The sequence below is a fragment of the Amblyomma mixtum genome, chromosome 9, assembly GCF_055824585.1.
Source record: "Amblyomma mixtum isolate Tamu chromosome 9, ASM5582458v1, whole genome shotgun sequence".
Classification (NCBI taxonomy): domain Eukaryota; kingdom Metazoa; phylum Arthropoda; class Arachnida; order Ixodida; family Ixodidae; genus Amblyomma; species Amblyomma mixtum.
Genome location: NC_143020.1, coordinates 52178305 through 52191748, shown reverse-complemented (window position 1 = coordinate 52191748; position 13444 = coordinate 52178305). Strand labels below are relative to the sequence as shown.

The following is a 13444-nucleotide window of genomic DNA, read 5'->3' as shown; positions in this document are numbered from 1 at the left end:
TGCACCTTTAAGTATTTTTCCTCCATTCGAATGCAGTCGGTTTAAATGTGAGATTACTTGTGAAAGTATGGTTAACTTCTTATTCTTGAGGACTTGCTGAAGTTACCCTTCAAAGCCCTGAAGGAATAGTGTGTCCACAAATCTATTTTCTTTTATTTTTTTGTTTGGGGAAAGTGAGACAAGGTGAATAAGACAATTTAAACCCTAATCGGCTGCCTTAGCGTTTCATACCACTTCCAGAATTTTTATGCCAGCTTTATCGAAGCACTGCTCTATTGCTTACAGCGGGAACAGGCAGTTTTTGAAGTAAGAAACGGGAGAGCTGTTGACGTGTACTTTGACACTGGAGTTGACATGATTCCCCTGTAGACATCACGTGCATCCGGCAAGCGCTAGCACCCATTGTCAGCGTTTCGTCGTTGTCTGATATAGGGTCATCGATGAGTGCAGTGTCCGCAGTGTGCATCCCGAGAAAACCCACTGCCACTTGCGCAAGTTTCTCACTGCCTGTCGAGTCTGGACAACGCGATCCGGGGCAGCTTTGTTTAAACCCGTTTACGTTTGTGTGAGGATTATTTCAAAATTTTTTAACGGTCTAGGAGACGCGGATTGGCACAGAAAGGAAAGGAATAGCATCATCGTTCTTACATCCTCCTGATTTAGGATAATGGAGGATGGGCGCCTATCCTACCGCTGGCTATCGAGAAAGTGACAGCAGTTGCGATGCGAACGATTTAGGCATAGGCTATGAGAGACGCCGTAGTGGAGGGCTCCGGAAATTTAGAACCCCAGGTGGTCGAAATTTCCGGAGCCCTCCACTACGGCGTCTCTCATAGCCTTAGTTGCTTTGGGACGTTAAACCCAATAAACCAAACCAACCATAGGACATGTGTGCCGCGGAGCACCCACTATGAATGGCAGAGCGGAATAAACATATCGCAGTAACTTCTTTCTCGCTAGAAAGCAGGAGCAATCGTAAAAGCGCGGGAGTTTTCAGTCTCTCTTCACTAGGCACCAGTTTTCGTTTGAAATCAATGCACAGGATATGCAAGTGACAAATATGTAACCTTTTGATGCCAAAACTACAGAAATGTAGGATAAGGTTCCGACTTCAATTAATTCGTCGTTGGTGATTGCTATATTTCCGAAACTAATGAAAATAGAGGGTTGAATAATGAAAGATTTATTTGCTGCATTTATATTATAATCGAGTTATAATAGTTGCTCTGGGGCCGAGAACCGTAAAAAGTGCGCACAGATACTCAATCCCAAACAGCAAGTGAATGGTCCAATGCGAAACAGTTCTGTCACCTTCCAGTGGTTAGTTGACTGAAAACTTTTATATAAAATCTCAAGAAATCGGAGAGCATAGTTAGGCCCTTACTCCAGGACTCTCACTGTTTTTTTTTTTGCAGTCTTCTCGACTGCTTCGATCTGCTGAAGCTGTCAGACCTGGTCAGCAGGGACTCTCACTGCCCTCAAAAAGTGCATGTGTGTTTTCCTATATCGCGCTTGAACCCACAATCCCACGTAATGGAATCTATAGTGGGTGCGACACTAGAAATTTAAATTGTTTTCTCTTTAGGGTTAGCTTTTGCAGGTAGGGATCTGCTAGTAGGCCTTCGCTGTCTCTAGAGGCTGGAACTTTGATGTTGCTCTCATAAATATGTCAAACATTGGTGTTACTACAATAATTTGAAGTATCTGCGGGACTAAATGTAAACTACTGACATGTTTACTGTCACCAACGTACATAATATGCCGGCCATACCAGGGTTAAAAATCGGCGCTCTAAGATGCAGGCTTTAGTGTATTTCCAGCGTCCAGAGTTCTTAGTCATCAAATTAGCTCCGTGCCTGTATGGAAGAAAAGGAGGGTTATAGCTAAATTTAATTTACATTTTTAAAGTGTATAGCGTTGCTTGCAAGGTCGTCTTGCTTGACGCTTAGCAGCTGGAGTGAGAGGTAAATAATAACGTGAACTGCAACTTTGGAAAGTTGGTTGCGTCGAGAATAAGGAATTTCAGAACAACAACAAAAAAAAAACACCCTGTCTTTTTCCCGTCCCCTATGGGCGAACAAGGGAGAATGATATCTGCAGATCACTTTAAAGGAGTTAATTTGTAGGCAGACATCAGGGTAAAATTCTTTTATTTTATTTTATTTTCTCAATGGACTTACTGTAATTCTTTCGATGGGGCCGTAAAGATACAAGCGTGCAACATCAGACAAGCCTGGGCCTCAGAGCGCCGAAAACCTGCACCTTGCTGACAGGAAACAGCCGGATGCGAAAAGAATCAAAACATCAGTTTAGTAATCGCTATGGGAAGCAGCGCTCACAACTTTGCGCAGTTAGCCTTGCTACTTCTTCGACAATTTACATTCATAACCTCGTGCCCCCATAAAAAAAGAAAGAAAAACACTTAATGTTTAAAAAGCGACATTTTTTTCTTTGCCTTTCCTGAGCGTGCAGACCCTTGTCTCGCCTACGCTACAATCACAAGCCACTGCTTGCTTGCTGGAGAAGACCGGAAGCGAGCGTAAGCATCGCCAAAGGAAAGCGCTTCCGTTATACTCCTGCACGGAAGATTCGACTGGGAAAGCAACGGTCCGTCATTCCCGTAGAAGCAGTTTGCATTGCGGTGGATGCGAGGGATGACACGGGAGGCAATTTAGTCTGCGCAGGTGTGCTTACCACTGTCGAGGAGTCCGGTGGTGAGTTGGGGGGGGGGTGAAAGAAAGCGCTGCAGGATGTTACGCAGCAAGCAAGCGATGCGCACTCTTTGCATGCCGAGAGAAGGTAGCACGCGAACGCTTAGAGGGAAGCGCGTCTCCACGGATCACTTGACGACATGCCCGCTGTGCGATGAAGCTACGCCTTCTTCCTCTACAGTGAATCTCGGACCTTTTGAGCCGGGACTGTAACCAGCTGCATGTCACGGTGCATCTCGTACAGACAGGAAATTGGCTCGTACTCGCGTGCGTAGTTTGTCGCAAGCACACCACGGTCGCTCGCTTGATAAGCATTGACGCACTCACGTGGTTAAGTGGGCGGAGGCGCCCGTGACAGGGGGTTTCTTTCTAATCGTTACAGTACTGCCGGTACTCTAGGCTTACTTGACCTTGCTGGGCACGTTACTCTGAGCTAACCTCGATGGGTTTGTTTACGACGGTCACATTGCCGTGCTTCCCCGTATAAGTGGATGGAAGTAAGAATAACTCCCGTCGGGACCGTAAGGGCGTCGCCACGTGCCAAGAAAGATGTTTTAACATGCAAGTGCGCTATTGAAGAGCTATGCGAACTAGGTTGTGTTTGTGACCTAACCATTTCACTGGAAAAGGAGGGGATATTGATGAATGCCGCTGTTACAGAATCAAGGCTCATTATATTGGCACCATAATGAGGAATGATGATGGCAGTTTCCAATATACCCCAAGGGAAAAGTATACAACAGCTGTAAATTATCGGTACTCACCTACGGGGCAGAAACTTGGAGGCTAACGAAACGGGTTCAGCTTAAGTTAAGAACAACGCAGCGAGCTATGGAAAGAAAAATGATAGGTGTAACGTTAAGAGATCGGAAGAGGGCGGAGTGGGTGAGGGAACAAACGCGGGTTAATGACATCCTCGTTGAAATCAAGAGGAAGAAGTGGGCTTGGGCTGAGCATGTAATGCGAAGGCAAGACAACCGCTGGTCCTTAACGGTAACGGAGTGGATTCCAAGAGAAGGCAAACGTAGCAGGGGACCGCAGAAAGTTAGGTGGGCGCATGAGATTAAGAAATTTGCGGGGACACGACGGCCGCAGCTGGCAAAGGGCAGGGCGTTGTCAGCGACTTGTCTATGTCTGCGTTTCGCAAAGAAATTAAAATCTCAATGATTTGATTATCCCTTGCCCACCTTAATCTTCAGACTGAATCCGAAATGGTTCCAAAGTTGAATAGATTTGGTTGGTTGGTTGGTTTATGGGAGTTTAACATCCCAAAGCGACTCAGGCTGATGATGATGATAATGAGGACTGCAACGAGAATACTCATTAGAGTCACTCTTAACAGACCTCTAATAGGACTAACAGCAGCGGTGAGTGGTCGAGCTACCCTCCCCGAATCCACGTAGTGGAAAGGAAATGCGATGAAGGACTTAGGGCGTTGTCAGCGACTTGTCTATGTCTGCGTTTCGCAAAGAAATTAAAATCTCAATGATTTGATTATCCCTTGCCCACCTTAATCTTCAGACTGAATCCGAAATGGTTCCAAAGTTGAATAGATTTGGTTGGTTGGTTGGTTTATGGGAGTTTAACATCCCAAAGCGACTCAGGCTATGAGGGACGCCGTAGTGAAGGGCTCCAGAAATTTCGACCACATGGGGTTCTTTAATGTGCACATTTTTTAAAATCCGAAACGGCGAATGACGTTCAGTGCTCCCTTAGCACATTTATTTTGTCATTTTTTGTTGTATTTTACGCTGACAGTGCACGCACACTTGGTTTAAGATGCAGCATTTCTGCGAATATCACAGAGGAAAGCTTGCCATATTCGCTTCATGACCAACTGCAAGGCGTTGGTACTACCATTGAGGATTAGCACGAGCAATTGCTGTTCGCTTCCTTTCTAGGCTAGCGTTTTACATCTCATTAACACTCAACACTGGCTCTCATTATTATCACTTCCACGTTTTCGAAATGTTTACGCAGCTAATCCTCGTGGCAGTATTGGGGTAATAGTCAAATTTTCAATCCAACCTGCCCTTGGGTTCATGCATGTGGGATATTTTAGGCTTAGCAGAACTGTCCATAGAGCAAATGATTTCTCGACGCTTCCGAATACGGAATTCTCAAACCATAACGGTTGAGTAGCGAAGAAACGTAGTAACAAACCTGAATGGATGCGTCGTTCTCTGCCTTGAGAGGATTTTTGTTACGAAATATTTTGCGCAGAAATACACCTCCAAGTGCCTCCATGTGAATAGCTGTCGCGTGAGTTGGCAGGTAATGAGCACAGTAAGCGCGTTTCAAACTGGGCTGCTTTAACTTTTCATAGATTTTTAAGCCCTGTCAGCATTCATACCGGTGAGCAGCCTTGCGAGAGGTGGTGTGTGAAGCCGAAAAGCTGCCAAGCAATTAAAGATGACGCATAGACTCCTGCGTGCAATCAGAAACACTTGAAACGTCCGAGAAGCATGTGACGTCAGCGCATCCGGTTCGAATGTATGCCGCTACTTCCGCTCTTAATGGACTTCTCTGCAGTGGACGAGGTCGTTTTTTCTTTTCCTGTGATGTTCTGGGAGAAGTAAACAAATAAGTTTAAAACCAATGTACGCACGCACACTAAGCAGAAAAACAAGATGAAAAAGAGTATACTGAGCTTTCTTTTGTGTTTTCGCTCGACGGGACACTTCGCTATAGGCAGTCACAAAACCGTGACGCACCCCGATAATCGCCAATTACCGATCGACCAACACGAACGATAGGCGTGACCCGCTTTTCTCGAGATACACGCAACCATGACGTCACGTCCGCCCTCTGTGAGTACATTGCAGGTGGGCGGGCATGAGTGGACTTCCGGTTTGACCCGACCTGCGCACAGAGTTCTCTCATCCGCTCTAAAGTTGTTTTTTTTCTTTTCCTGCTATACATCTCAAATGAGCACGCAATCGACCACATCGGACCAATAATTTTTTTTTTTTTGTGCTCGATAGACTCATTTTAGCTCACCAAATTATTCCGTCTCGCCACGCCTATTGCCACATACGATTGTGTCGTCTGCTACCCGCACATCTTTCTGCATGGCAGACGATGCCGTTTTATCTCCTACGCTTTGCTCCTGCGCATCCGACTTCGTCACGCGACCTTTTGTGCAGTTTGCTTTTTTCTCAAGAAATTATACGCCGTTACGACTCACCTGCAAGCAAGCTCTACACACTGACGTCACGCTTGATGACGCGGCCCGTCATAGTGAATCGGCTCACTGTTGTAAGCTGGCCCGCCGTCACGGAGTGTCTACAAGCGCAAGAAAAACGATGGGGATATGAAAAAAAGAAAGGCGATAAGTGAAGAGCAGCCAATGAGTGTGGAGGAATTTCCGGTTCGTAGCGGAAGTCGTGTCCACCACTCGCTCAGAGTAGGCGACCGTCAACGATTTTAGCGGCGAAAGCCCAGCTGTGCTTGCTTTTCTCGTTTCGAATGCGAGAAGCGGCTTCGAGCGGACAAAAGACCGGCCCCCAGTAAACGAACGGTGGAAAAAGAGGGATGACGTGGTCAAAGCGAGGAGCTGCGAAAGGAAGCGAGGATGGGGGCGTAACGGGTCTGGCGGATCGTCTTCGACTCTTCAGTGCGTAGAGATTTGTATCTGCACTCTTACACGCTAGGGGGAGCACCGTGCGAATTCCGGGGCGCGGCGCCACCGTCGCCCTGTCCCCGCCAATTCGAAGCGGCTGACAGACGGGCGTTGCGTGCTAAAGGGCAGTCATGAAGTGCCTTTTGTCGACGTTTTTATCATTTGCTTGTCTTCAGGGATTAAGAATTTGCCGTTTCGGCCTTTACGAAGCTCCGAAGCTGTGGTGTAACGGTCATTATGCAGTGGCGCAGAGGTCCACTCCCGCAAGATAAAGGAGGTCCCAACAATGCCTGAATGAGGCGTTTATTTGTAGTAGTCCCATGCTTAAAAAGGCGCACCTCTTGCCTTGGCAAATTATAGGCGTTGAGTGTCAAAAAAAAAAATGAATACACTAAATATTAAGCAGAGAAGGATTTAATTCGGTAAGATTTCTTGTAAAATAGGCAGGACAGATTTCTAAACGGCTCCGTTAGCTGGTGGTTGGTTAAAAGGTTTGGCTTACCATTAGCGGAACTTATAGAATTGAGCTGTTAATGTTTTCCCGTAGGAATTACCATGTGCTCACTACTTAAAGGACCAGGGGTTAAGAGTTTGCACGTCTGTGTAATGTAAAGGGCATGTCTCTTTGCAAGTGGTACATGCCGCTACTTGCCTGTTTGCACTTTCAGCTAGTAAGTCAATCTTTTTAGCCTTTTATTTTGTGCGAGCTGTGTTTACCTTTGAGCCATTTGTCACTTGTATGTGGATAAATAATCAACTGCTGACCGGCCGCGGTGGTTCATCTACTCGAGATATGGGATCGAGATAACGGCGCCCCGTTTCGATGGGGGCGAAATTCAGTCTTGCGCTATGCTGTGTCAGCGCACAATAAAGAACTCTTGTTAGGGCGGAAATTAATTCGAAGCCTTCGTCTGTGGCGTTTTTACCAGCCTAGGTTCGTCATCGAGACGTTAAACAGCCCATAGCAAACCACACCATGCCATGTCGTACCATACCAAAACCAAACAATACCATAACGTACAGCTGCAACGGAAAAAGATTAGCACAAGTTACTCATGACCGGAGCGGAAAAATTGCGAGACGCGGCGCTATTGTAGCCGTATGCGCAGATAGCGAGAGTGCCTGGCACATTCCACTTTCCAAAGTGACAGAAAGCAGCTCATCCGAAACCAGGCACTGCCACACATTACTTACGACAGTGCACCCCCAGCACAGTTTTAAAGGAAAACGGTGATAAAGATAACGTTGCTCGCCACGCTAGCGCAAAAAAATAAAAAAAAATAAAACGAGATTACGTGCTTAGCCGCCTTAGCACATGGTTTGGATGATGACATCTACAGGCGTTCGTTTAAAATGTTGCATTTCTGATGGGCGAATGTCTAGGTGGGCTGCTTTCTGCCGGCCACCCCCGCTTTAGGAAATGAAATGTTCCTGGTACTCTCGCTATCGGCGTAATCAGCAACAATAGCGCCGCGTGTCGAGATTTTTTCGCTCCGGTTACGATTCACTTGTGCCATTCTTCACTTGTGCCATTCGGAAGCGCGGAACCACGAGGTCAAAGGGGTCGAATATAACGGCTTAAAATCTCGTGTCCTACATTTTCGAACAAAAATTTCGAAAATTGAAAAATTGTACGGTACTCATTTGGAAATATTGAAGGTAATGGTCAATTCTTCTGATTTCAGTCAAACCCTTTCATTTGGAGTGTTTCCATCGATCGCATCGAACAGTTGTGACTCCCATAGAAAATCAATGGGCAACGCTTTTGACGATAGCAGAAACGTTAATAGCATAAAAAATACAAGACTGCCGTCGGGTGATCTGCGGATATATCGAATGTTACAGTTGTTAGGATAAAGGAACAATTCAAAAGACGTTTATTCGTCTTTTCGTTACAAAGGAGCTCCGGGTTAACAAGAGGCCGTGTTGCTTCTTTCGTGTCCAACACCTGAGTCTGTTGTTCACGCGCCGCGCGAGCGCTCGTCCTCCTCATCCTCTCCTCACATCAATCTCTCCTCCCACGGGCGGCTCGGGTTGCTCGGACTCAAAGTTCGGGTTGCTCGCCCTCCAGCGAAGGATCTCCGTCGGCGGGGATGAGCTGGCGCTCACATTCGGCCATCCTGTGCCACCGACCGCCCCGGTCAGAATCGTCCTCGCGGCCCGATTCTTCCGAACTTGTCTCGTGGAATTCCCGGTCCCAAAGCTTCAGCTTGTCAACCGGTGCAATAGTGCTGTAAGCTCTTCGCCTTTGCCGCCCCGGAGGCACGTTTTCGATGCGGTAGCGGTCGTTGGGAAGCCTTTCTCGGATGGTATACGGTCCTTTGTATTTTTCTTTCAGTTTCCTTGACTCCCCACTTGCTGCCGGTTCTCGCTCAACTAGTACAACATCTCCGGGATTGTATGTCGGCGCTCCCACCCGCTTCCTGTTGTACCGCTCCTGTTGCTTGCGTTGGTCTTCTCGGATATTCTCCGCCGCTGCGGCTCGCCTGGTTTCAACTTCATGGTCAAATTCCTCTGCGAGGGCGTCTTCCACGGTGTCGCCCTTGATGCCTCGCGGCCTGAAGTTGAAGAGCAGTCCGAACGGAGTAGTTTTAGTGGCTTTGTGGAGCGTATTGTTTATGCCCCACATCACCTGAGGCAACGCAGAGTCCCAGTCTTTGCCGTTACGCAACCGGTATTCGTTTTTGACGCGCCTGTCTTCTTTGGATAGGTCTTCTTTTTTTTTTTTTTAGCCTTTCCTTCAAAGCTTGAACCTTTCGATCATTCAGCTGGGCAACGGTTAGCACGTCTTCTGTCGCTGTGCATGTTGCAAGGACGTGAAGGCCAGGAACGATATCCGTCTCTTCTGGGGGGTCGTATGCAGATCGGCTAAGTGCATCAACATGAGCCATTGCCGCCCCCTTACGATATTCCATGTCGAAGGTAAACTCTTTGCTCGTTATCATTAAGGGCTGGACAATGCTGGTGTCCGACTCACCCTCTTGTGGCGATGCATCGTCTGGGTAGCAAATTTCCTCTCGTGCGACTCGTTCGTTCTCTTTGATGGTCAGTTCATGATTGGAAATGTTCATTATAGGGACGACTATTTCGTTGGTCCCGTCAACGCTGAGGACACAGCGTGGTATGCAATGCTCTTGACCTTCTTGGCACCTGAGCTGCATGTCCACTAAGACATCTGAGCGTGGTGCGCTACCAGTGGCGTAGAGCTTAACGAAACCCACGTATTTTGGGGGCACAACCGTTGTTTCCTTCGCCCATAGGCACACAGGTCGTTCTGGGAGCTCTGGAATTTCAATGAACTGAAGCGTGTCGTCTCTATTGTCCTCGTTCCTGTGCTCCTCAAAAATCCGCACTGTGTTCTTCCGCCTCACAATCGTGATGTGTGGTTGCTCGGTGAAAGGTTGGCCCACAAGTAGGGGTATGGACTGTGACGCGTCCGGCACGACCAGCACGGGAACGTCCGCTGTAGCTTGGTCGACCGTGAGGGTGATGTTCGTTTTCCCACACGGTGTCACATGTCCGGACCCGTAGCCCCCGATAGTGAACGGCTTTGTCAACTTCGTGTAAGAGACTCCGATTCGGTTGGCATCCTCCTTCCGCAGAGTTACGCATTGGCTACCGAGATCGACGTATGCTCGTATGTCGCAGCCGTTCGCTTTCGCCATCATAAAGTACTTTTCGTTCGCCTCTTCAGCGGCTCGGAGGTCAAAGCCCAACACGTTCTGAGCGACGTGCGCTCCTCTCTCCGTTTTTGCCCTGCAGTCTTTTTCTCCGTGGCCCACTCGTCCGCAGGCGTTGCATCTCGCCTTTCGCTGTGGGGCCGGGCAATTGAGGGACACGTGACCGTACTCGCTGCAGTTGAAGCAGAGGGGCTCTCCTCTTTCATTCCATGGCGGCTTCCTCCTCGCCTTCGGAGAAAGGTTCTTGTGGTCGGTAGTGTTCAAGGCCGACGCCATTGCTTCGCTTTTGTTGCCATGGGCGTTGGCATATGCGGGGAAACGAGAGTAGTTCGGGGGACCACTTGATTTTGAACTTTTGGAGGCAGTGTTTCCTAATCTTTCTTCGAGGCGTTTCAGGCAGTGAAGAAGGTCTTCCGGCGACTCGTACGTGCGTACGCTCACTGCTCTAATTACGTCGTCATCGTATAGCCCCGTGATGAGGTATTCAATGCATGCTTCATCTGTGAGGTTGCAACGGCGAGCTTTCGAGAGCTTGTCATAGTAATAACACTCGATGGGCTCACCGCGCTTTTGTCGTCGCTCTTGCATTTCTCGATGGAGTCGTTGAAATCCCGCTGTCGTGGGGAAGGCGCGCTTAATTTCTTCTTTCCATTCCGGCCATGTTTTGTCGACGGAAGAGAGGGAGTCATACCATGTCTTCGCAGGCCCTTCCAACCTCGAGAGTGCGTTGCCAGATGTCAGCCGGTCGGACCAATGGTAGACTTGTGCCAAATCGTCCACGCGTCTTATCCACGCGTCTACTGTCGGAGAGCTGGATGACACCGGATCAAACGATGGCACTAATCGAGCTGTCTCTCCCGCTCCAAAGATGGGTGTGGCCGCTGCTTGCTGCGTCTGAAGCAAAGCAATTCCGTTGACGGCTTCTCTCACTGCGGCCTGAACGCTGGCCTGCAGGATTTCCGCCACGTTAATCGTTGACTGAGGTATCGGAGATAAGTTTCCACTTGTCACCACGTTGTCGGATCCGCCTTCACTTGAGTCGTCGGCGTCGTCGTTCCCGCCATCGTTGCTCGGTCGTCCGCCATCTTCGTTTGCCATATCCGTGGAAGATGCTCCGGTGCGGGTGACAGGCATGGTGGGGCTTGCCGGTTAACTTCGTAAGTTCGGGCGAACGTTGACTGTATCCCACTTCTGAATTGTTAGGATAAAGGAACAATTCAAAAGACGTTTATTCGTCTTTTCGTTACAAAGGAGCTCCGGGTTAACAAGAGGCCGTGTTGCTTCTTTCGTGTCCAACACCTGAGTCTGTTGTTCACGCGCCGCGCGAGCGCTCGTCCTCCTCATCCTCTCCTCACATCAATCTCTCCTCCCACGGGCGGCTCGGGTTGCTCGGACTCAAAGTTCGGGTTGCTCGCCCTCCAGCGAAGGATCTCCGTCGGCGGGGATGAGCTGGCGCTCACACAGTGAAATCTCATATGATATAAAAAATTGCGTTCATGAATGATTCCCCGCTCAAAGATGCTTTTATCCAGAATTGCCGTGTTCGTCGTCGACAATCAGTGACTATGACATCTTGGTAATAGTCCAAGGTTCGACGGAACACCGTCTGGTCAGGGTGAAGCATTATTTATTCACAAAGCAAAATTGGGTCACTGACCAAGTCAAAAATGAAAAATGACGTTTCGGGTCCCATACGGGGCCCTTGTTCACAATAAGGCTGTCACAGAAGAAGGGATTGTTATATACGCTTCAGAATCTTCTGCAAACTTTTCACGTAGATATGATGTAGCGTGCCCTGATTCTTGTTTAGCGTGTTGGCCGTTGTCTGGATGATTAGGGATTCTAGATGTAGTCTTGCAGATAGGTTTCTTTCCGTCGCCAGGATTTCCACCTCATCCCAGCCTATCTCGTGGCCAGTGGACAGCACGTGCTCGGCAACTGCATTTTTTGCAGCGCGCTTGTTTCTGACGTCGGCCTGGTGCTCCTTAATGCGCCGCTGGAAGTTCCCGGTTTCCCCGATGTAGACGGAGGGGCAGTCGCTGCAAGGTATCCGATATTCTTACATCTTGGTAAGGTATTCTTGGAAGGTAAGGTATCTTGGAAGGTATTCTTACATCTTGGTAAGAATACTTGCAAGGAGGGTACTAAAGCAGATCTGAAAAACAGGTTAGAATCTCACCAGATTCAGCCAATTTGACCATCGTTCGCATCAGGCACCCTTTTCTCATCGAATGTCGAGCAAACATAATCGAAAGGCATGAACGTTAAGTCAAAAATAGAAAACAGTTTTGAAATAACTTGGTCCGATGTCTTATCTACCATCATCGCGAAGGTAGGTCGTGGATCCGTTAGGTTTTGTCTAAAGCAGGGAACGTAGGTTTCAATAATTGCTCACGTAACGGTAATAGTGAACAAGCAATTATTCAATAGGATGTAGGTTGCGTCTTCAGAGCAGTAGGTTCAGAGCAGTAGGCCGCTTTTTACCATCAGTTTTTGCGCTGCATGCCGAATTCTATTTTTTTCGCTCATAGCAAACAACAAGAGTAAATGTGAGTTTCATGAAAGGACAACTCCACTGAATCACTGTTCTCGGTCGAAATAGATTAACCGGCTCCTTCTAACTACGTTGACATCTCTCCGGTAGCTAAAGGCGTATGTATGGCTGATAACATTCAATAAAAAAATTTTCTCGTCGCTCGATTAGAATTCGGGACGTCCACACTCAGGAATGGTTTCTGCCCTTCTCAGGTGGATGACCCTGTGGCATAGCTTCTGGGGTCAGCGCAAAAAAAAAAAAAAAATTCAACGCGCCGCCTAATTCCATTACGTGTTGACGCTGCTATACTATTAGCAGCAGTTGAAGCCTTCGCCAGAAGTGACATCACTTCTTTTCTGGTGACGTCACTCCCTTCAAGCCAATGGGCGAATTTTATGAGCCGACGTCGTATTATGGCGCTATGGGTCTTGTAATGCTCTCGCATTAAAGCTATTTGTCGACGCATCCAGTTTACTTGCGAAGTCAGTCGTTGATGGGGACGTCTGTATTGCACTAAAAGTTTTTTCTAGTTTATAAAACTGTATTTTCAGGACGAGTAGTATATTTTTCGTTCCAATGGAGTGCAGTATCAATGCAGGCAAATTTGAATTCTTCAACCTTGTATCTTGAAAAGTATTTATATATATGGCGTATGCCAGTGATTTCGCTGGTTTATGCCCGAATGAAGAGAACTCTGGAGTCTTTGCGAGTGAGATATCGATTTCGTGGAAACTCTATCGCAAATTAATTGAAGTCGCGTGACTTTATGCTTATGTATTGGTCTCTCGTGTACCATAGCCGCTACCCACAATGCGCGTGAAGGCATGATGGTCATTTGAACAGGGGGCGCACATCCCTGCGTAGCGTTGGATAAGTGGAATAACAGTGAACACGT

General features: G+C 47.8%; 1 protein-coding gene across 1 annotated transcript; it reads right to left on the bottom strand.

Moving 5' to 3' along the window:
- Nucleotides 1-8193: 8193 nt before the first annotated feature.
- Nucleotides 8194-11413, bottom strand: LOC149328989 (uncharacterized). Its single transcript, XM_089560025.1, has one exon. The coding sequence runs from the start codon at nt 11145-11147 to the stop codon at nt 8997-8999; it is 2151 nt and encodes a 716-aa protein (XP_089416151.1). The 5' UTR covers nt 11148-11413; the 3' UTR covers nt 8194-8996.
- Nucleotides 11414-13444: the final 2031 nt, after the last annotated feature.